This window comes from Polyodon spathula, chromosome 15 (genome assembly GCF_017654505.1).
Source record: "Polyodon spathula isolate WHYD16114869_AA chromosome 15, ASM1765450v1, whole genome shotgun sequence".
NCBI classification, from domain to species: Eukaryota; Metazoa; Chordata; class Actinopteri; order Acipenseriformes; family Polyodontidae; genus Polyodon; species Polyodon spathula.
This window is the reverse complement of record NC_054548.1, coordinates 15715450-15740895: the sequence shown is the minus strand read 5'-3', so window position 1 is coordinate 15740895 and position 25446 is coordinate 15715450. Positions and strand designations below refer to the sequence as shown.

At 38.6% G+C, this 25446-nt stretch overlaps 1 protein-coding gene across 6 annotated transcripts in view; it reads right to left on the bottom strand.

Annotated features, from left to right (window-relative positions):
• LOC121328064 (FERM and PDZ domain-containing protein 4-like) overlaps positions 1-25446 on the bottom strand; it is a 92189-nt gene that overhangs the window by 25959 nt on the left and 40784 nt on the right. For 5 of the 6 annotated variants that reach the window (XM_041272541.1, XM_041272537.1, XM_041272538.1 and 2 more), the window contains exons 3-4: positions 17674-17834; positions 12860-12962 (exon numbers count right to left, since the gene is read on the bottom strand). In XM_041272541.1, coding sequence (XP_041128475.1) covers positions 12860-12962; positions 17674-17834 — 264 coding nt within the window. Of the gene's footprint in view, positions 1-12859; positions 12963-17673; positions 17835-17999; positions 18138-25446 lie in introns of those variants that run through there. The other variant, XM_041272540.1, reaches the window with a different exon arrangement.

The window sequence follows — 25446 nt, the reverse complement described above, 5'->3', positions numbered from 1 at the left end:
TCCAAAGCCACTTATGCCAAATTTAAAGAGTAAATAGCGGGGTTCCGAAAATAATGTTATACGTTCCCACGTGTTGCTGCAAACCCTAGTGAATTAGAGCAGCCATTTTGAAAAGAGCTTTGAACAGACTTTAAAGTTGTAAGTGTAAAAAATTGTCAGAATGTTAACAATTAAGAGAAAAATAACAGGTATCTTATTTAAACAGTTGTAGCAACACGTGGGGATGTATAACGCTATATTTGTTGGAACCCCACTACTTTCTCTTTAAGGATTGTGGCAGGGAGAGAATGAATCTGAATTGTAAATCTCCCTCCCAACCAGAGAAGGCACTGTGTAAGGGAAACAATATGCTCTTCACAGGATGTGCTGAACTTCAACACCGGAATGAACTGGAAGTCAGCCATCTTGGTGAGGAGCGAAGCTGTAATACAGCTGAATCCCATCTTTGCAATCAGCACTGTTTTATTCGTCGACTGGATAGAACGTGGCGACGTGCTGATTGTGTGGGTGGGATTTAGTAGTATATTAGGGGTGCAGCAACTGCAGTTCAGCTCCTTATGATGGTACCTATTTGGTGCAAGAAAATGCTGTGGTTTTGTGTGTTTCAGGATACCAGTGCAGCAAGACAAAGAAGGAACTGGAGCTGAGACCTCCACTCAGCACTTTCACCAGCACCTCTGCTACCACGCTACCTGCACAGCACATCACAGTGGAACACGAAGCATGGGACAGAATAATCTTCTTCCTTCCAGACAATGTTAATTTTGAACAGCTGACAGAGCTGAAAGTTTGCATTGTAGCATGTTCAGGCACTCCAGACAAGCTCAAAGCCAGGAAAAGGCATCTTTTGAGAAAAATTGTAATAATTTAAAATTGGAGAGACATGACCCAGATCCTCTCATAATTATGTGGAAATGAAAATAAACTGCTAACCCTCTTAACTGCAAACTTCAAAAATTAATGCCAATGGGCTTAAATTCTTAGAAAAACATTCCTTAAAACAGTTTTTGTGGATAGAGCCCTATAAGTTAATTTTTATGAATGTTCTAATAAAAGTAGACTTTTCCCAATACAAGCAGGTAATTAAAAAAAAAAGAATTCCATAAGCCTTACTTCCAGAAAAAAATCATCTATTTTTAAATGCCCAGTTAATAATAACATAATTACAAAGTAATGGTTCTCTGTAAGACAAGAACCAAATTTAATCACTGTTACTATTACTGGCATGGATCAGACATTACTGTTAATTCATGAAACCAGCAGTGAAGATGTTTTACAATTCACAAATATCATTAAGCCATTTATCCCTGTGTTAATCTGCCATTTTGGCATTTTCTTTTCATTTTAGATTAAAAAAAAAACAAAAAGATGAAGTGAATAATGGCCCACTGCCCACTGCCCACTGCGGAGTAAGCAATATCTATATATATATATTATATATATATAATATAATATATATATATATATATATATATATATATATACACACACACACACACACATAATTTACTATATTATATATATAGTAAAAGTAGACTTGCAAAAGGGCTCGATCAGGTAATTTTCCACTACCCAACACACAGGAATTGGAAGAAATAGCACTGACGCGTACTTTTAATTATACAAAAATAAACAAAAACAAAACAAACACATAGCTCCTTCGGAGCTCTTACTAAACATTTGATGCAGGTCCCTGACTAGCTCGTAGGACAGGCAAGCCGTTTACCTGACAAACAAAACACAACAAACCACACAGGTTTAATACAGCACTTTGCATTGACTGCTTGGAAGCAAAGCACACCACCTGCCTCCTTTCACTCAGCAGCCCAGTGCAGACGAACTGCACCTCCTTTATACAATGCACCTGCTTCTAATTTACAATGTGACCCATGTGCGGGTGATAATTAACTATAAAACAGTTAAATAATTAAACCAAAATGTGCATTTGCAAGTGTTTTTGGCAGGGAGGATATTAAGGGTGTAAATTAATCATACGTACATATATCTTGGAACCGCACCACTTCTAACTACTGCATAGAGGTGTTTAGGTCTAATATTTGAAGTAGCTGTGGACTCGAACTGTACACATTCCTGATACCTCCTGCCTCAGAGTCTATTAATCACAGCAGGACCAACAGTGGAGCACAAAGTTATATGTACAGTAGCTGGTAGTTCTTGGAGTAACTGTTACCTGCCACTAGAGGATTTGTTACACAGCCATGCCATTCTGCCACAATTCCATCTTCTCAGCCTAGCTGAGAGCCATAATGGCTGCGACATCCTTTGTTTGACACCATTTTTGATAAGTGAGGGACTCTCAGAAAAGTTCAGCCTTATCCTTTCCAAGGCCATAAGTTGACGTTGTTGTTTATTAAATTAACTGAAAGCCTGACTGAAATAGTACTTGCTGTTATCAGCCAACAAGTCATCGCTAATGTGATTAGTGGAAGAATCTTAGTGCTGGAAGCTAGTGCATTTCCAACTAAAATAAAACTTGACGAATGTCTTTGGCCTGCTATTTTATATCAAAGTAATAAAATAATTCAAGGTCACTTAAGCACTCAAGGTTGTCATTTTGTTACATTAACATTGAAGTTTTTATTTTCTTAAAAATAGGATTTAAAGATTTATTTTAAAAAATCTGAAAATATGACCTTTATTGTCTCAATGGTGAGTTTGTCATTGTGTTATTGTTATGGCTTACAGGATTCACAATACATGAATTTCACTTTTCACCGATCTATTGATAAATGTGAATTAATCAGATCTAGCCAACTGAACATCACTTATTTCAATTATTTTTAACCTGTTTGTGTTGGGACTACAACCCAGTGTTTTAAACTCTTCTTACCATAGCTGGTAGTGTGGTATACTAACAAAAATTGTTTAACATATATCTTCTGTTTGGACATTCACTACTTCCCACACCACTCACATCCTGACAATTGCCTACACTTTTTATACTTATAAAAGGTACATTGAACATGTGTCTACAGATGCATAGCAAACAGTTGCACTATACAGTGCTATTATAAATTCATATATATATATATATATATATATATATATATATATATATATATATATATTATATATATATATACAGTACTGTGCAAAAGTTTTATGCAGGTGTGAAAAAATGTTGTAAAGTAAGAATGCTTTCAAAAATAGACATGTTAATAGTTTATATTTATCAATTAACAAAATGCAAAGTGAGTGAACAGAAAAATAATCTACATCAAATCAATATTTGGTGTGACCACCCTTTGCCTACAAAACAGCATCAATTCTTCTAGGTACACTTGCACACAGTTTTTGAAGGAACTTGGCAGGTTGGTTGGCCCAGACATCTTGGAGAACTAACCACAGTTCTTCTGTGGATTTAGGCAGCCTCAGTTGCTTCTCTCTCTTCATGTAATCCCAGACAGACTCAATGATGTTGAGATCAGGGCTCCAGGTTCCATCACTTCCAGGACTCCTTGTTCTTCTTTACGCTAAAGATAGTTCTTAATGACTTTTGCTGTATGTTTGGGGTCGTTGTCATGCTGCAGAATAAATTTGGGGCCAATCAGATGCCTCCCTGATGGTATTGCATGATGGATAAGTATCTGCTTGTACTTCTCAGCATTGAGGAGACCATTAATTCTGACCAAATCCCCAACTCCCTTTGCAGAAATGCAGCCCCAACCTTGCAAGGAACCTCCACCATGCTTTACTGTTGCCTGCAGACACTAATTCGTGTACTGCTCTCCAGCCCTTCGGCGAACAAACTGCCTTCTGCTGCAGCAAAATATCAGTCCAGAGCACCTGCTGCCATTTTTCTGCACCCCAGTTCCCGTGTTTTCATGCATAGTTGAGTCTCTTGGCCTTGTTTCCACGTCAGAGGTATGGTTTTTTGGCCGAAAGCCTTCCATGAAGGCCACTTCTGACCAGACTTCTCTAGACAGTAGATGGGTGTACCAGGGTGCCACTGTTTTCTGCCAATTCGGAGCTGATGGCATTGCTGGACATCTTCCGATTGCGAAGGGAAGTAAACATGATGTGTCTTTCATCTGCTGCAGTAAGTTTCCTTGGCCGACCACTGCGTCTACGGTCCCTAACATTGCCAGTTTCTTTGTGCTTCTTCAAAAGAGCTTGGACAGCACATCTGGAAACCCCTGTCTGCCTTGAAATTTCTGCCTGGGAGAGACCTTGCTGATGCAATATAATTACCTTGTGTCTTGTTGCTGTGCTCAGTCTTGCCATGGTGTACGACTTTTGACAGTAAACTGTCTTCAGCAACTTCACCTTGTTAGCTGAGTTTGGCTGTTCCTCACCCAGTTTTATTCCTCCTACACAGCTGTTTCTGTTTCAGTTAATGATTGTGTTTCAACCTACATATTGAATTGATGATCATTAGCACCTGTTTAGTATAATTGTTTAATCATACACCTGACTATATGCTTACAAAATCCCTGACTTTGTGCAAGTGTACCTAGAAGAATTGATGCTGTTTTGAAGGCAAATGGTGGTATCACCAAATATGGATTTGATATGGATCACTTTGCATTTTGTTAATTGATAAATATAAACTATTAACATGTCTATTTTTGAAAGCATTCTTACTTTACAACATTTTTTCACACCTGCATAAAACTTTTGCACAGTACTATATATATATATATATATATATATATATATATATATATATATATATATATATATATATATATATATATATTTTTATCCTTTGCACAACTATGGTTACTCTCCCACAAGAATGTAGTTTTTGGGGTCTAATTGGTAAAACTGTGTTTAAATTAAACATTTGTTTTACTGGGGACAGCAATCAACTGTATTGTGTCTATTTTTTGGTAAAACCTCAACAAACATAAATACATTGTCCTAAGTTACTTTTTGGGTTTAACCTCATGTAAATAATTATGTCAACGGATGAATGAAAAAAAAATTGGAATTAGGTTTTAGTATAATATTATTATATATATAATATATTATTATATATAGATATTATATAATATATATATATATATATATATATATATATATATATAGAATATATATATATATATATATATATCCCTTTGCATAGGAATATGGGTTATAACAATTATTATTTTTGTGACTTAGTCCAGTAATTCACGACAAGGTGTTGTGTGGTAATTCAACATACTTTTACAACATATCATAAATGCAATTTATGTTTGATTAATGGAGAATGAACACCAGTAAGTGGTGATCTTACACAGTCAATAAAACTGGCAAATTCAGGAGTTCGAAATTTTATGCAACAATGCATTTCATGAATTGGTCAAAAGTTATCATAATAATTGTTCACAAAGAGAGACAACAAATTTTTGTTAGTTCAGCATGTAAAAAGCTGTGCTCTATTGAAATTGTGGCAGGGCAACCTCAACAAACACCTGTTTAAGTCATGTTTTTTTTCTGTTAACCATGGCTTTATTAGTTGATTAGGTTGTAACGATCAATCAGGAAGAATGGGAAGGGAGCTGAGGAAGCATTGGTGTTTGTTTTGTGGTTTTTTGAATTTTCTAAATCCAGTGAAGGCATTGCCCAGCCTGGAAACTTTATTTTTGTGAGTTTTGTTTTTGCTTTATTTGTGTTTGAGTATCTGTTATTTTGCCCTTGTGCACTTTATTTTTGTTTATATATAATATTGTTATTTTTTTGAACTGCAGACTATATCCACTCGCCAGCCTGCCACATTTGGTGTCAGAAGTGGGATAGCGCCACCTAGAGGCTCAGAGCAGTATTTTTGTTTTGTTTTGTGGAATTTTTGGGATAATTTTTTTTTTTTTGAAAAAAAAAAACCTGCAGACAGCGGCAAAGGCAGGAAAAGCTGCAGCAGCTGAAGAATTAAGCAACAGCCTCTTCCCTTGGTGTTCTTCCTGCCCAGATGTGCCACCGGCAAACTGGTACAACATATCATAAATGCAATTTATGTTTGATTAATGGAGAATGAAACTGGTGTGGCCGGTGTGAGGATGACGGCCACAACTGGGCAGGATGCCCCTACAACCAGGCCCAGGAAGTAGTAGTGGGCATCATCTTACACACCTCCAATAAAAGGAGCAAACTGGTTCAGACCTCGACGATCTCCCCATAGTTATCATGCGCTGTGGCGTCGAGATGGGGAGAGGTGGGAACAGTGGGAGGAACAACACCACCCAATGTCCTTCCCAGAGGTTGCTCTCATGGTGGTTAATTACCTGGCGGTAGACATGGGAGATCCCCTAGGGTCATGTCTATTTCTTGAACCTTTGCCGTCATCCAATAAGAGGGGTTGCCGTTCCCAGAGCCAGAGAGGGGTGAGGAGCAGAGCAGAGAGGGGGGAGGAATAGAGCCAGAGAGGGGTCTCGCTCCCAGAGCCAAGAGGGGTGAGGAGCCTCTTCGTCCCCAGAGCCAGAGAGGGGTGAGGAGCCGCCGTCGCTCCCAGAGCCAGAGAGGGGTGAGGAGCCGCCGTCGCTCCCAGAGCCAGAGAGGGGTGAGGAGCCGCCGTCGCTCCCAGAGCCAGAGAGGGGTGAGGAGCCGCCGTCGCTCCCAGAGCCAAGAGGGGTGAGGAGCCGCCGTCGCTCCCAGAGCCAGAGAGGGTGAGGAGCCGCCGTCGCTCCCAGAGCCAGAGAGGGAGTGAGGAGCCGCCGTCGCTCCCAGAGCCAGAGAGGGGTGAGGAGCCGCCGTCGCTCCCAGAGCCAGAGAGGGGTGAGGAGCCACCGTCGCCGCTCTCAGAGCCCGAGAGGGAGGAGCCACCGCCGCCCGTCAGAGCCCGAGAGGGAGGAGCCGCCGCCGCTCTCAAAGCCCGAGAGGGAGGAGCCGCCGTTGCTCTCAGAGCCAGAGAGAGGGAGGAGCCGCCGCCGCTGAGCCCGAGAGGGAGGAGCCGCCGCCGCCGCTCTCAGAGCCCGAGAGGGAGGAGCCACCGCCGCCGCTCTGGGAGCCCGAGAGGGAGGAGGAGCCGCCGCCGCTAGAGCCAGAGAGGGAGGAGCCGCCGCCGCCGCTCTCAGAGCCCGAGAGGGAGGAGCCGCCGCCGCTCTCAGAGCCCGAGAGGGAGGAGACCGCCGCCGCTCTCAGAGCCCGAGAGGGAGGAGCCGCCGTCGCTAGCCCGAGAGGGAGGAGCCACCGTCGCCGCTCTCAGAGCCCGAGAGGGAGGAGCCGCCGCCTCCGCTCTCAGAGCCCGAGAGGGAGGAGCCGCCGCCGCTCTCAGAGCCCGAGAGGGAGGAGCCGCCGCCGCCTCCGCCACCGAGAGGGAGCCGGGCCGCCGCCTCCGCCACCAGAGGGAGCCGGGCCGCCGCCTCCGCCACCAGAGGGAGCCCGCCGCCTCCGCCACCAGAGGGAGCCGGGCCGCCGCCTCCGCCACCAGAGGGAGCCGGGCCGCCGTCGCCGCCTCCGCCACCAGAGGGAGCCGGGCCGCCGTCGCCGCCTCCGCCACCAGAGGGAGCCGGGCCGCCGTCGCCGCCTCCGCCACCAGAGGGAGCCGGGCCGCCGTCGCCATGCTACCTTGGACATTCGGGGCCCCCTCAACCAAAGAAGGCTTGGGGGCTCCGATATCAACCCCGCCCACCACCACCCACCATAAAAGCCCACCCAAGGACATAATTGGACTCTTGGGGGGAGGGGGGAGGGAGGGTGGGGGTTAGGGGGGTGTGGGCTGTTGGATTTAGTTTGAGTCTCTAATTGACTGTGTACTTTGTACATGGGGGGAGGTGTGTGGCAGAGCAAAGCTCTGCTCTTTTAGAAATTGGCAGGGATGGGGTTAACTTCCCCTACCTGCCTGGGTTTATTATGTTCAGGTGGCTGGGGTTGATTAGTTGATTAGGTTGATTAACGATCAATCAACGCCCAGCCACCTGATATAAAAGGAGGCCTCTGCTTCTCATTTGGGGAGAAGGGAGCTGAGGAAGCAGGTTGGTGTTTGTTTTGTGGTTTTTGAATTTTCTAAATCCAGTGAAGGCATTGCCCAGCCTGGAAACTTTATTTTTGTGAGTTTTGTTTTTGCTTTATTTATGTTTGAGTATCTGTTATTTTGCCCTTGTGCACTTTATTTTTGTTTATTTATAATAAAATTGTTATTTTTTTGAACTGCAGACTGTCTCTGGGCCTCTATCCACTCGCCAGCCTGCCACATGCTTATACAGTCCAGTGGTTACCATTCCCAGCTTCCTTGGTAAGTGTAACCGCAGTGCACCATGGGATAATGTCCAGTTACTGGGATAACTATTTTTTCCTATAAAAATGTGTTGATTACATTTCGTGAAAAAGAGCCTCAAAAATCACAAGGTGTGCATTTGTTTTTACAAACTGGGTGATTTTCAATATCCATTCCTTTCAGGGAAAATATCCATTCGATTCAACCACATATCCCCTCACAAGTTCTTCACAACCAAGAATGCTGCTATTTAAGCATAGAAGTGGGTATCCACTCCAAAAAAATCTATTAAGTTACAGGGATGAGACCAGATTAATTATTTCTGATACGTTCATTGTTTCATTATAATCTTCAGCAAACAACCTAATAAACAAACCAAACCATATGTCACAAACATTTTGACCACCATGTCCTTACCACATAGATATATTATTTACATTAAGTGGTCAATGTTATATATATATATATATATATATATATATATATATATATATATATATATATATATATATATATATATATATATACATTGTTCTTTCCTTTTAGTTATTTAAAATACTAATACAAACTTTTAAATGACAATAACTGCATTTGCATGGTGGCCCATGAGTGATGGAAATCTGACAAATTGCACTTTGGAATAATATTTAGTTATGGAATTTTAAATCCTGCCACAGTATATGGAAGGTGTATTAGTGAAGGTTCCAGAAGAGGGACCTCCCCTTTTAATGGTAAAAGCACTTGGCTGCCTGTAGGCAACTTTATTTTATTAGCTGTGTCTTCTCACTGTGTTCTATTTAGCATTTTTGTCTTTTGTTTACAATCCAGTTTGTGTATATGCACCTGTGAGCTGTACCATCACTGGTATAGTCATGTGGTTTGCTCTGCTCTATTCTGCCCTAGGTGCAGTCATTGCTGTTACCCTAGCAACGGCAACCTGTAACTACATCTGCTACCACTAGTCTGTAAATATTATAAATAAATCTTGGGCACACGTGCTACATTGAAAACATACTTGCCAACATTTGGAAACTGTTCAGCAGGACGCATCCCCCCAACTCAAAACCACACGACCATCATGACAGTAAAAACAGACATAATGAAGCATTCTTACCTTTCTATAAGTTAGTGGTCAGCAGATGTGTCAGCCGCACAAAGAGCACAGCATGTGGTCTTCACTAACTCTACTGTGTAGAATATGTTTTGTTTTTCTATGGGTAAATATCAGGACTTTCTTCCTATGCATCAGGACACGGGACATTTGCTAGGAAATCGGGACCCAGCCATATAGGGACTGTTGGCATGTATGTGAAAAGCTGGCATGTATGTCTTTCCCTTTTATCACTGGATACTCACAATCCTTTTTACAGGTACCTACTTAAACAACAGCAATAACCCCAAATCCTGTAGCTGGAATTAATTACATGTTGCAGACAGATGACATTTAACAGCACAACATCATTAACAGATTTGGCATATAGAACAGAGCTGCATCGATCATTTCCTGCAACCTGCAACAATCACCAATCACACTCCGTCCTAATAAAAGGCAACCAAGCAAACAATCTTTAGTGGTTTTAGGATTAGACCTGTTTAAATCACATTTTTTTGTAAAGGGGGAAGGCTTTTTAGACATCATCAAATACATTATTTTACATTATACATTATAGTTCTTAAGAAACTCTCAGGAGTAAATTAAATATAGTATCTCATCAATTCTCTTTATGCACAAGGAACACAATCTTATTAATAGTAGTTTTGGTGTCATTAGATTTCCTTTGCATGACATATTTTTTATACAGTCATTTTTAAACTACAGAAACAAATATTAACATGGTTATTTTTGCCTCAGAACATGCCTGAAGTAGTGTTTGTCTATAGTGTTTGACTATCTGAATATTAGTCCCAGCTCTTATATCCTGTAGGTCATATTGGCTTATTCTAACAATACAGACCGATTAGTAATCAGAGTTTTTGCTTTAAGAATGTGAATTCTGAGACACTCTGACTGGTTTTCTGACAATTAATCATGGTAATTTACTAAGAATCTAAAACAACATGTAATCCATAACATGTCAAAGGAAGATATTTTGGCAAATTAGATAACAATCCAGACCTCTCAGAGGTCCTAGAAGGGTTGAAATAACTATAGCAAATGGAAAATACATTTAGGAAATTTAGATTTCAAACAAAATAAGTCCATTGGAATTAAAAAAAAAAAAAAAAAAAAAAACACACTGAGACTGAATAAAGATATCCCGAACCACACAAATCAGTAATAAATAAGAAATAATTAAGAATATCTAAAACTAACTAAATTAAAACTCTGATCAGCCTGTGTTAAACAGTGTTGTGGCTATTTTTACTTCCTTAAGATGTCACAAGCACTGATTTTAAGAAAATCATTCTGAAATTCATATAGACACTAGAAGACAGTGCTTAACACCTTCACTTCAAAGGAAGAGTCAACTCTGATATGACCAGCCAATCAGAAACTCTCTCTTTGGCCTCCTATGTTCCAAAATCACACACAACAAGAATTTTAGTGCGGCAGACGTGTAAATAGAGAGTGTGTGTGTGTATGCGTGTGAATGTGTGTGTGTGTGTGTGTGTGTGTGGTTTTGGTGTTGGGGTGTAAATAAAGATTGATTTGTTTTTAATGTAAGTTTGGCAGGGGTGGGGTTAAATTTATCCCTGCCAACAATCACATTAGGTAATTGAGTGCTAATTGGGGAATGGCCATATGTACAGTGGTTTGCAGAAGTATTCACCCCTCTGCAAAGTTTTCACATTTTGTTGGCACCTGAGCGTACTCCACAACGGTTTCAAATTAGACTTTACATGTTGAATGTACACAAACTACTCCACATTGATAAAGTTAAAAAATGCATATAGAATATAAATAAGTACATTTTACAGAGAAAAACAGATTAATCTTAGTTGCATAAGTATTCAACCCCTTTGCTACTGCAGCTCTAAATCAGCTCAGGTGCAAATGATTTGTTTGAAAGGCGACAAATTTGTGAAATGGTTTCAGCCTGTGTGTACTCAAAGTGGTTTCACTTGTAGATAATTTCCCTCAGGTATATAAAGGCTTTCAAGCTGCAACTCATGTAGTGATCCAACAAAGCAACCATGAAGACCAAGGAGCTTTCAAAACAAGTCAGGGATAAAGTGGTAGAGAGGCACAGAGCAGGGTACAAGAAAATTTCAAAGGCGCTGATTATCCCTCTCAGCACAGTGAAGTCCAATATTAAGAAGTGGAAGATGCATCAAACCACCCAGACCCTACCCAGATCAGGTCGCCCTCCCAAACTGAGTAGCTGGGCAAGCAGGAAACTGGTGCGGGATGTCACTCTGAAACCAACAATGACCTTGAGAGATCTGCAAAGTTCTTTGTCTGAGATGAGAGTCAATGTTCACACATCAACAATAAGCCAGTCCCTACACAAAGTTGGCCTGTATGGACAGGTGGAAAGAAAGAAGCCATTACTCAAAAAAACTCACCCTAATGCACGTATGGAGTTTGCGATAAAGCATGTAGATGACATAGATATAGCGCAACCTAAGATATAAGGTCCCTGCACAAAGAAAGCACTTTACTGGCTCATGGAGAAGTGTTACCAATGCTTGGGAGGCTGGATATCCCCTAACACCAGTTAAAGATAGCAGAGATTCATAACATGGCCCAGTCAACAGGGACATAGAATGAAAGTTATAGATGTTTCCTGTTGACACTGCTGTGCCCTTCATTAAACTGGTTGTAGTTGTTGTTAGGACAGGGGTGTCAAACTCTGTTCCTGGAGCGCTGCAGTGTCTGCTAGCTTTCGTTCCACCCGAGCTATCAATTACTTAATTGGTCTAATTATTTGATTAACTGGACACATTACACTTCTCCTCAGGCCTCAGAATGTTTTATAGGTAGTGTACCTTGAATCATGTGCATTTTTAAAACCATCAACTGTACAAGACCTTGAAAAATATTACATATGTCAAATTCAACAAATAATTAGATCAATTATGTTAATTGAGAGCTTAAGTTGGAATGAAAACCAGAAGATCCTATGACCCTCGAGTTTGACACCCATGTGTTAGGGTTATAGATTCTTTCTGGCTAGTCAGACAGGCACCTATCTCAAATGCCAATAAATCGTTGCTTCTACCCACTGTACAACAAACTAGTTAACAGACAACTGCACTGGGTCGTTCAGTTCATCTTTTTGTACAGTAATATTGCCATAGGAAATGTATTAGCTAATAGTTTCTTGTAACATGGCCACATCCTGTTGTATTCATCTGGTAGCGTTTAGGTGTTTAGTTATTCTGTAGTTCCTGCTTTTCCAACATATCAGCGTATATAGTGAAATAACTGTAGAGCAAACAAAAGAGGCTAACAGTTCAGCAGTACCATTCAGGAAAACTTAAAATGTGTGGTCGCAGTCAAAGTGTTCACGCAGCAACAAAAAACAAAAAACAAAAAAAACATACTCTGGACTGTGGCTTTGAAGATTTCTTTTTTTTTAATCCTTCATCATTTGAGTAGAATGACTAAAGCTTATTTAAGCCAAAATAATCTAGCCATCACAAAGAAGTCACTGTCTGTCTCCCATCAGCTTTTTTTTTTTTTTTTTTTTTACTAGTAATTTAGCCATGGTGCTCAGAATATCGCAAACCAAACAAAGGTGGAAGCAAAGCTGTTACCTTACGAGGTCAATGACTCTCTCCCGAGCAGCTGTGCTGACAGGCTCATCGTTTATCATGATGATCTGATCGCCTGGTACAAGTTTGCCTTCAGAGGGCCCCCCTGAAGAAAAATTATTTAAAAAAAAAACACGGTTTAGTGTTGCATCGATCAAGTGTCACAGAGAAAGAGAAGTATTTTACTGACAGCAGAAAAAAAGCACATGCACAAAGAAAAATCATAGATGTTTTTGCCTTCAATGTAGTTATAGGGTCAGAGATCAGCGATCTAATTGATCTGATCTAATTGATATGCACATAACTCTCTTAGTGACCCTAAGTTAAGGACGAACAGAGGGAGTTAAATGGGTATAGCAGTGGCTTGCTAAGATTTATCCAGGGTTACAGAAAAAAAAGTTATTAATGCATCCTCTTCAAATTCATTTTCTGATGTTGTTGTTTTTGTGGAGTAACTAGGGGGCTGCAAGGAATGGAACTAATCCCCTATAGGTTGTCTTTCACGTCAGTTATTATGCTCTCATAAACACGGCATAGGCTTCAAACCTAAATTCACCAGTACTGTTGAGCTTTGACTCAACAAAAAAATCGCTATTGTCACAACACTTGAGGGTATTTAGGAAGGCTTTGTTGCATTCCTAAACTAAACGGTAAAATGAGTGATTCTGCATATCGGACCTCCAGCTTCAGAATCTAAAAAAAATGAGTAAATCTTAAATACAAGTGTTTATTAAATATGCTGCATTACTTTGCTATATATATATATATATATATATATATATATATATATATATATATATATATATATATATATATATATATATATATATATATATATATATATGTTGTAGTTACGTTGTCATATTTGCTGCATCTTATTTGTTATACAATAACACATAAATAAAATAAATCATGTGTATATATTAACAATTACCATTTTGAAATCGAACAACGGCATCAGTATCTACATTTAAATCCCATTTATAATTTTTATATATCAGCTTAATCGTGTTTGTGGGTGTTGCCATCTTTCTGTTGAGCAGCTTACCAGCTCTGAGAGTCGGTGAGTTCGTTGAGCCAACGTTGCGTGTCACTAGCTCTCAACGGTGAATTTAGGAACGATTTTAAGAGTTGTTGCTTCTCAGCGCTGAATTTAGGAACGCAGCCGTAGGGACTTTCTAGTGATGCACTATTGTATTAATACAACTAACTGCAAATTGAGAAGCTGTACACTGTCAGATTACTTGTACTTTTGAGGGAGTATACCTGATATTTCAGGTATTCCAAGAAAGTACTGAGTAACCTTGTTAAATATTGAAAGAAATATTTTAATAGACACTGTGGCATTCCAACAGGTATCACGGAACATTAGAGGACATTTTATCTACTGAGGCAACTTAGACTCAACTCCGGGGTCACCACACCTTAAACAAAACAACTCAAACCGCGTCTATATATTAAAGTCCCTTTGATAAGTTCATTTCATGCATGCACTGCCAGTTGAAAATGTAGATTCAGAGAGTATTTGGAATGATGCCCAGGCTGTAGTTTTATCTTAAAAAGGGAATTCAACTAGAAAAAAAATATTCTTATCTCCCTCTCTTTCTAAGCGGGAAGGAATGCTGAAGCACCAGCAATGTGAAAAAATTAATCGTAGACCAGCTTTGATGGTGTGCTTCTTTTTAAAATCTTTTTAAACTATACTCAACACAGCAATCTTTTTTTCACGTCAGACTTATCTCTTTTTTTTTTTTTTAATTATTTTTCTTTTTTTTACCACATTCATGTTTTACAAAAGTTGGTGGTGGAGGGAGCACTTGAATTGCTGTTTACAATCTAAAAAATGTAGCAGTACAGTTAGGTATTCAGCTTCCAGCAGTTGTGGGCTTCTAACAGAGATTAAAAAATGATTCAGTATCATCAGCCAATCAGGATGCATAACACCAGTCCAGCCTTCATCGACGGGCAATATCACTTAATTAATTTTTGATATACTCGAATGATTAGAAGTCACATTCAATTAAATTCCGAACAGCAGCAACTACACTTTAATTCTGTTAAGAATGTTGCCTTGTGCACAAATACTAATTGATAAATAATACATGCACAATTTCTTACCGTAGTGGTAACATTAATGCCAACAAAAACATATAAACAGCCCATATATGTTGCTAATCGTTTCGATTCTAATTCTAGCTTCAGTCAAGAGTAGCTACAGTTCTTAAAAGCATGTGTAAGCCCTATGAAGAATGCATGAGACAGCATTGCTAAAATGATAAGTTAAGCCCTGCCAAACATGGTAGCAAATATAGATTTTATGTTTGCTGAATAAAATATGACTGCCTATTTATGAATACTCCTTTTAATTTATCGGTCATTTTAAATGTATTTTACTTCAGGAGTATTGTCTGGACATTTAAATAAATGTGTGGAGGCAGGATAAATTAAGGTATTAATTGATCCCTCCCCAATATATCAGCCTCAGCTTTCAGTTGCTCTTTTAGCATCCACTATCTGCTGGTTTTGTCAGTAAACCAGCATGATTTATTTTCTTTGAGTCTTTGAGTTAAGGAAATCAGACATTTAAGCTTTTAAGAGTTCGGCATCTTAAGATTTTGAGCACTGTTGTTAAAATCAAATATTTGCAATTTGTTTGCCTCTGATAAATTTCCCATGTGTACATTTCTCTGTTAGTGTAGTGTGTGTGTGAAGAGGGTATATCACAGACCTGAGGCTTAGAATACACAGAATAGTTTCTTTTTTTTTTTCTGCTGTACGAGTCATTTAGATTACAGCATATGGTAACACACAGCTGTGATACATTTTTGTTATATACATTGTTATAACACAGTCTATCATGTAAAGATCTACTTGAGTTCCTTGCTAGCAGTCAATAGCAGAAGGTGCCAAACCATAATACTACAGGTGTGCTGAGTGACAAGCATAAACGAGTATCAGTAATAACTATACAGATTTTTCCAGTATCAGTTAAACATGAATATAAAGCTTATTACTTATAAACATCTCTTAAAGAACTTCTGGTTTTGGCCCGCCCGCATTTCATGGTAAAAATATGTGTTAAGTTTAAAAATCATAAAAATCGTTCTCAAACAACACTGTCTGATCTTTTTCTGAAGCACTTCCTGTTTTGATGCACACTTTTGATGTTAGAAAAAACACATTTGAAATCTGTTTTTACACCACTCTGCTGCCCGTCTTGTCTTTTCCCTTCCTCGTTTCTCCCTCGCTACACTGCTGCTACGCTCCCTCCATGGGCTTCTTATCGCCATTCTTATCCAATTCAAAACTCTCGTCTATCTCTGCCTCAACCTTTCTGCTCCCTCCTACCTCCAGACTATTATTTCTCCCTACACCCCCTCTCATCCCCTCTGCTCCAACACCAGCAGATTAGCTGTAAAACCCCTCTGCTCCCCTGCTTCCAGAGTCCGCTCCTTCTCCACCCTTGCTCCTCAGTGGTGGAACGACCTACCCACGGATATCATGACTGCTATCCTTCTGGCACCTCCTCAAGACACACCTGTTCAGACAGCCTCTATAAACCTCAACTCCAGACTATACTGGACTATATGGCATCCAATTATACCAGTACTTGCATCTTCTTGTACTTGCACTGAACTGCCCCATACTTTTCCGTATTCTACTATTGCTCTTAATTATAACTATTTTCTGTATCTTGTGTTTGATTTTACTCTTAAAGGTAAGCGTATCCATGCTTTTTGTAATTGCTCTTACTTGAAATCATTCTTATCCATTTATCGTACTTAGTGCATGCTGTTAGTACTGTATTCTTTATTTTGCTCTTATTTGAATTTTATCTTATTTTTTACTGATTTTACTGTACATTATAGCTGCTCTTATCTCTAGAGTGATATTGAGTAATGTGATAATTTGTATTGCGATAATTAGTAACTATGCTATGAAATAAATTATAATAATCCACATCCGCTGACTTCATCTAGATCCTGGATTAGTATGACACTAACAAGTATAATTACTCTGCATACATCTTCACAATAACACCCAGAACACCTGGAAATGGTCTAAAAGCTAAAGTGGAACACCTGGCACTGCTCTCAAACCCCCCCTTACCTGAGCAAAATTCTTAACGTCGCCACTGTGGTTCCTGTGCTGAGGAAAGCAGTGTAAAATTGCTGTTCTTATGAACACCTGTATACTGCTAGTGAATACTGTATATAGTTCCTTACTCTTATAAAAATTTCCCATAGTAAAAGCATAGCAAAGTGTGATAAGGCATAGTTAAAATTTGGTAATGCATAGTTAAGCATTGCAAAGCACACAGAGACGTTCAAAAAAAATATGGCAAACCATGTGTCCTTAATGCAAAGTATAACCATAGAAAAAGCATGGGAAAACTGCAAAAGTACGTCAAGCTGTAAATTGGGTGCCTTAAAACAGATCTTCATGACAGTGAACCAGTGATCTATAAAGTCTTTATGGATGATCTAGTGTTTCTTTCGTTGTCATGGAAACTATTCAGTTCCCCGGATGTCTGAAATGTTACCTGACCTAACAGAGAATATGTAAATGCATTTTGATATCACTATGAAAGATTTCAGATTCATTTAAGTATAATAATTTAAATTGTATTCAATGCTGTTGTTGAGCTAGGGATTCTCCTGAGTCATTCAATTAGAATTTTTTTTTCATCAACATGGAAAGCATTAGCTGTATACTTGCCCAGATGAATTTTACAGTAGACAAAATAGTATTAAATAAGTGACAACCAAGCCTTTACAGTTATTTTTGATTGAACATTGTTTGCAGTGCAGTGTTACCTGGTGTGACGGAGCGTACGACCACAGGTTTCTCACTACCTGCAACGAAACCAAATCCCAGTACAGGGTCTCTTCTCATCTCCACCTTGCGAGGGGCTGGAGGAATGAGCTGGTTTCCCTCAAATTGCACTTCCTCAAACAACAAGGTCGGGGTCATGTGACTGCAAGAAAGAAAATACAAAAGATGATGTTAACTTTCAGTATCTTTTATTAACCATCATTTCTAAAGGATCCTTCATTTTCGTGGTGGTGTTCGGTCCTGATGTAGGTAATCACTTGCTTTCCCAGCATTGTCAATAGTGATGAGCTGGATGAAATTCAATCACCTCTGAAAGATTAATTTCTCCAGAATGCCTCAGCTTGTGCTGTTATCAATGACAGTGGTAGTCAAAGTAGGGACCAGACCAGGTCCTTAATTATAAGGAAGTCAAAATTAAGACATAAGTTATTGAGATGGATATGCTGTTAGTGTTGTTTTTGCAACTGTACTTTCTTTTGTGGGAACAATTAGGTAATACTTTGATGTTACAAACCCTGACAAAACAACCCATTTCATAAGAATGTTGCATTTTACACAATATTTGTACACCATGTGAAAACAGATGGCTCTGAACCAAAAATATTGTATGTGTTATTTTTGCTGGTTTAATTATCTGGTAAAATGTCCATTACAAGTGCCATACGGGAGATATTAAAATTGAAGAAGGAATCCATGAAAAAGATTTAGGAGTGTAAGTTGACTCAGAAATGTCTTCATCTAACAATGTGGGGAAGCTGTAAAAAGGCCAACAAAATGCTTGGATATAAAATGAAAAGTGTTGAATTTAAATCAAGGGAAGTAATGTTAAAAGTTTACAATGCATTAGTAAGACCTCATCTAGAATATTGTGTCTAGAAATTTCTGGTCACCATGCTACAAAAGCAATATTGCTGCTCTAGAAAGAGTGCAACGAAGAGCAAACAGAATTATTTCAGGTTTACAAGGCAAGTCATATGCAAACAGGATAAAAGAATTGAATCTATTCAGTCTTGAACAAGGAAGACTACGCGACGACCTGATTCAAGCATTCAAAATTCTAAAAGTTATTGACAATGTCGATCCTGGGGACTTTTTCAACCTGAAAAAAGAAACAAGTACCAGGGGTCCCAAATAGAGATTAGATCAAGGGGCATTCAGAACAGAAATTAGGAGGCACTTTTTTTACAGAGAATTGTGAGGGTCTGGAACCAGTTTCCCAGTAATGTTGCTGAAGCAGTAACCCCGGGAACCTTCAAGAAGCTGCTTGATGAGATTCTGGGATCAATAAGCTACTAACAACCAAATGAGTAAGATGGGCCTAATGCCCTCCTCTCATTTGTAACCTTTCTGATGTTCTTATGTTTTTACTCTTCATTAGTTAACTGGTATTATTTAATTTGTATGCATATTCTTGTTTTCAATTGAGGATTCTTCACATACCACCATTGTGAAATGTATGATCAGCTTTACAGATTGAGTATGGCTCATAGAGGGAAACTTTTCGTAAATTGGTTATCATGAGGGTCAATTTTCAATGTTCATGTTATAGGTCCCTACATTTTCACAGTAATTAGGTTTACTAAGTTCTTCCCAAGCTTGTGGTACATATATTGCCCAGACATTTTATTAGAACCTATTAAAACCTTGTTGATACATTCTTAATGCTACCCTGTCACTTGTGGTGTCGGAAATGAGATAGTGCCCCTTATGACCCAGAGCAGGGCTGCAGTTAAAAAATATGCCTAAAAATTACAGACAAACTAGCAGAGGAGTTGAGGTTAAACAGGTGCCACCTTACAAAAGCCCAAGGGCAGCCACGTGTGGTGTCACATGGGGGGGAGGTGTGTAGCAGGGTAAAGGCTCTGCTTGTCTAAATAGTATGTGTGGGAATGTAATTATAGCTTTATTGCAGCTTTCTTCTGTCAAAGTCTCTCTTCCTGGTGGTAAAAGCTTAGGCCATGACGCTACGCTGCCACAATCCCACAGCTGCAGGAAAAACATCTCTTCACATGATAAACCTAAATTGCATCTCTAACTCAGGGGATGCCAAATACAATATAGGATAGGCAGGTCCTAATAAAGTGGACAGCTAGTTAATTTACTTCACCGTGGTATACCATTTTACCTAATTGTGATTTGCCATGGTGCCCTTTGTTTTATGATGCTTCAGTGCATTTATTATATTCTAATACACTTAGCTATGCTTTAAAATGTAAGAGCCCGTGTCCTATTAAGTTTGCACCCTGTGGTCAATGTATTCACTCATTAACATCAAGTGTTTTTATCTTGTTTCTATTTCCTTTTCATAAAAAGGTTTTTTAAATGTCAAGTACATCTTTCCTTCTTTTTTGTTTACATTGCCTACAAACCAAATCCACACCAGGCAATCTACTAGTAACTGCACAAGGAAACAAAATGATTTTTTTACAAAGTTAATTGACTTTAAACAATAATAATAATGTGTTTGCCTTTGGATTGCTTTGCTGGGGTTTGACTGTTTACCAGCACAGCAGACAGAAGCTAATTAAATCACACAGCTGTACCAGAGATAGAGCCCTTGGTCTATGCTATATTGCAAGCCATGGTCACTTCAGGACAGAATGGAAATTACTTCTCTTTTCTTCCCTTTATACATATCGCCCGGGGTAAGGGCATCTGCTAAGAAATTATTATTATTATTAATAATAATAATAATAATAATAATAATAATAATTAGTTTACATAGTTTATGTGCTTAGAGTTTCTATTTTCTGGTGTATTTTTATTTTAGAAAATAACAAGACCTTTTATTGATGACCAAAAATCTGTGTTTATTGAGGCTTTCATTTTTGTGAGTTTTGATGCATTGAGGAATCCAGAAAACTGCTCAGATCAAATAAAGTGCAGATGGGAATCACAGTGTGTGCTTTACCTCTATTGCAGCAAATTACAGTAAACTGCACCATGAGCAGGATAAATCAACACAGAATGTTGGGAGTGTTCTTTCACTGTTTATAGGGTAAGCATCTGCTTTTCTGTGATTTAAACCTAAAATCAGATACCCAATTTATGATATATCATTTGCAGCAAACAGGATAGTTCTAATCTCAATGTTTGTTTTTTTTTGTTTGTTTTTTTTTCCCCATTTGAGTTTCCACTTCTGTGAAAGATTCAGAGAATTACAAGGGGGTGGATATAATATATTGTACTGGGACATTCAGAATTTCAAAAGTTCAAGTTGTTACAAATGACTCTGCTTCACCGGTTCCTTGAGTTGTGTAGAGAGAAAACACTAGCAATATAAAAAGAAACTCTGCAACCCTTAGGCATTCTTTTAAAATAAGAAACCTTTTACTTAAGGCTGAGCCGATGCATTTTGGCTACGACTTGCACTATACTTGAAACTGAATCTCCTGTAACTTTCCATGCATGCACCTGTTTAACCCTTCCTGAATGTCTTCTCATCAAATATACAGTATGTACATTGTGACTTGCTGTATGACATTTAAAAGAACTCTTATACCAAGCTTTCATCTATAGAAATGTAAGACCGAACCCACAGCTTGAACTGAGACATGATAAAGGAGTAAGTTATTCATATTGTCACATATCTTTCCACACATTTAGTGGAGTGAAAAAGGAACCCACCAGAAGGTACAATTGTATTGCACTGTCTTCAATTATATTTTAAAGTCCCATTGGAGGATAGGTACAGGTACCTACCAATGCAACATTCTTACGACAGCTTGTGGCATTGTATGGAAGGAATATGACAAAAAAAGGGAAAATAATTCAGAATGGCCTTATGCTTAGTTTTAATATCTATGTGATAATGTGTTTGACAGCTTAGTTGTTGTACAGCACAACAGATGCCATGTTGTGTGCATACTAGGGTATGATTGCTTGCACCTCACAAGACTTCAGAATTAATGTATTAAGAGAATTCATTCCTGATCCAGTTTTTTCAATTCAGTTTTTTTTTTTTTTTTAAATCTGTATTATAACCTTGTCCCAGCATTGCAAGAATAATATGGCCAAAAACAGGAAAGGATTATACCGTTTAAAATGAACTGTTGCTGACTCAGTTGCCTAACCTGTTATTTGATAACGCCTAAAACAAATTATTCTAAAACAATGGGGGATAAATCCAATTGCCATTCTCTGATTGTATCAGCCCACATTGCATATGCTAAAGATAAATGATTTCATAGAATGGGCAAGTGTTTTAAATCAAAGTCTGGAGTACCTTGAAAATTGAACTGACCTTTATAACCTGTTTCACATTTTTTAATGATTAACATGATTTAAGTTGAGCCTTAAGGTGTCTTTTAAAATGTTTTTTTTTTTAATGTTTTTTTTTTTTTTTTTTTTTTAGTATGCTGCTCCAAAAACTGCCCTTAAAACAATCATGTATAAAGTGTGCCTTGATGAACTGAAAATCCAACAGGCATCCAGCACAAAATCTTTACTTAATGTTCCAAATGTGTCCCTGAAAGGATAACTAGATAGGGCTTATAAAATCATTCTTGAACACACAGCTTTAATTGGTTGCAGTTCTTGTCTTTTATTTTGACCTTTACTCATCAACTATCTTATACGGTAAAATATTTCTGAAAAAATATATAAATATTTATAATATTTCTGATATATAACATGGCTAGTAGCTAATGTAGTGACTTTACTAATGGGCGCATCAATTGATGTTTCAATTGACCACATTCATCTGATATAATGACTTTGTTAATGGATGCTGTCAATTGCATCCTTTCATTCAATTAATAGTACCTGCTGCTAATAACTGTTAATGGACTGTGGAGGCTAGATAAAAAGGGACTGACAATGGTTGAGGAGAGTTGGAGGATGGGTGTTGTATCTCTGTTATGCGTGTAGTGGAAAAACTCGTGTCTGAACTTTATGAAACCATGGAATATTGCGTTTGAAGTGGACTGTGAAGTTTTGCGGTTGTAGCGCAAGGAGGTGTAGACAGAGAATCTCCACTGGAGTTGAAATTGCAGAACACTGATTCTGATTTGATAAACTCTATTGCTGATAAGCTGAAAGCTTGCTGAATTGCTTTGTTCCATACACCAGATTGGTAATGTTGAACTTCCTTATCACTTTACCTGCAATGTCCTTAAACAACTATTTTGCAATATATTGTATTCTGTATCCTGTCCTATATAATTGCATGCTTTTTAACTGGGGGAGGGGCTGGTTTTAGCTATATGCTGTGGGTGGATCATCAATACTCTAGAGGGAGAGGTAACCTGTACTACAGTATAACCCCACACCACGTGTTTCAGTGGGAGGCTTTATGCTTTACTAACTGATTTTTCCACTTTTTGATTTTAATTGCATTTTGTTTGAGTTATTTTTTTGATTAGATTTGTTGTCACATTTATTCTTTTATGCACTAGTCACTTTAATCACCCAAGTGAAAATGCCTACTGTATGGAAATCTGGCTGAGCTCGAGTGCTCCCCCACTGACTGACTAATTGTGATAATACTTATTGATGGAATGTAGCCTGTGGTATTTTGCTTATTTATTGTGTTTTTAACTATTTATTGTAATTTAATAAAAGCTTTGAATTATTACTTCTGCTCCCAGATTGCTGTTCATTTTAGCCATAGGACAATCTACCTGTTAATAGTTGCACAAGCGCACCTAATTCTATTCCGGACCTTGCCGGATAAAAAAGGTGGTGGCAGCGGTCACGATATGCGGACCCCAATGTGGTTGTTACAGTATATTTATACTGTGGCCCATGCTAAAAATTAAGTTGTATTGCACACAAGATTATCTGTAGCAAACATGTCATGTTTAACACCCTGCCGACACCGATCCTCAAACTTTTGCTAGTAACAAGATAATGTAAACCCACTTGTGGCAGAGCAAAGCTCTGCCCTTTTTAAATTGGCAAGGATGGGGTTAATTTCCCCTACCTGCCTGGGTTTATTATGTTCAGGTGGCTGGGGTTGATTAGGTTAATTAACAATCAATCGGTGCCCAGCCACCTGACATAAAAGGAGGCCTCTGCTTCTCATTTGGGAGGAGGGAGCTGAGGAAGCAGGTTGGTGTTGGTAAATTTGAATCCAGTGAAGGCATTGCCCAGTCTGGAAACTTTGTTTTTGTATTGGTTTTTTTTTTTTGTGTTTTAACCCTTTTTGTTTTGTGTTATTTTATAATAAAATTAGTATTTTTTTTTTTTTTTTTTTTTGAACTGCAGGCTGTCTCTGGGCCTCTATCCACTCGCCAGCCTGCCACACCATCCAAGAAAAACTAATTTTCACATGGCATTGGTAAATCTAACTGAGGTTGGAGAGCACATAAATCCAGAAGAAACAGCCATGTCGAGCCTGACACACACAACTCTTTCTGCAACAACAAAAAAAGATTGCAGCGAGTATAAACCTGGCACAACATGGTCTGCTCATGCATCAACAACTTTGCATTCTGCAGAGACAACAGCATCACCAAGCAAACAAACCTCCAGCAGCACAGCAGTAAGAGAAAAGGGTACAGCACCACCAACTAGATGGAAGACTAAACCCTTTTCAATTAGCACTCCTACCCGAGTTCCAAACTGAGTTCTGGCTGTCAATGTCGCAATCCTACAGTAGGAAACCACGTACCCGGGTCAGCAACAACCCACCTCAAGGATGGGCGCTCATATAATGGACACATCTGCGTGAAGGTTTCACTTCCACAAAGAACATTTCTGTTTATTCTGTTTAGCCATATTTCTGTTGATTTGAGACACACCATGAGCCAGATTGCAGTAGTGATGAAGAAGCATTTGCTCTAATCAACATTTGGAATGATGATTCAATCCAGAGAAGCTTGGATGTAATAAGCATGCCGTCTTGAAAGCCTGCACAGATGAAAGGGTTTATCATTTGTATAATTTTCCTGTGTAAAGTCTTATTGGCATTCTTATATTGTTCTAGTGTTTTTTTAAATAATTTGTTGTAGGTTGCACACTTTTTAATATTACTACTAAAATGTATAATCTGATCACCCTGACGCTAATGGATAAACGTTCATTGCACTAAACAGTGTAAAATACATATCTTTTGGCTGTACGAAGTGCTGCATTATTATTTATTTTTTAAATTTTTTTTTACTTTCACTTTTTATTAAGAAATTAGCCTCAGTTGGCAAATATCAGCCCTAATTTATTTCTGCTTCTGCACGTAAATGGGTGCTTTGAGGTTAAAAATCTAATTGCTTGTTTATCATTCTGGTCCTACAGCTCTACCGAATATTGGCGTGTAACTGCATCTCATAACAACTAAGCAGTTTGTATTCCCTTGAATCCAGATATTGACAGAAGGATGCAATTGATTAAGACTGTCCAAAAAGTCATAACATTTTTTTCCAGAAAGTCATAATAAGTGAAACTTTAGTATTATTTCCTTGTTAATTTCTATTTATTTTGTATCCTGTGTGTCTGACTGCGGTGCCAACATTTAATAATAATAATAACAATAATAATAATAGAGTGGTTTGCAGAAGTATTCACCCCCCTGCAAAGTTTTTACATTTTGTTGGCACCTGAGCGTACTCCACGACGCTTTCAAATTATTCTTTACCTGCAGAATCTACACAAACTACTCCACATTGATAAAGCATACAGAATATAAGTAAGTCAAATGTACAGAGAAAAACTGATTAATTTCAGTTGCAGAAGTATTCAACCCCATTGCTACTGCATCCCTAAATTAGCTCAGGTGCAAATTATTTATTTGAAAGGTCACAACATTAGTGAAATGG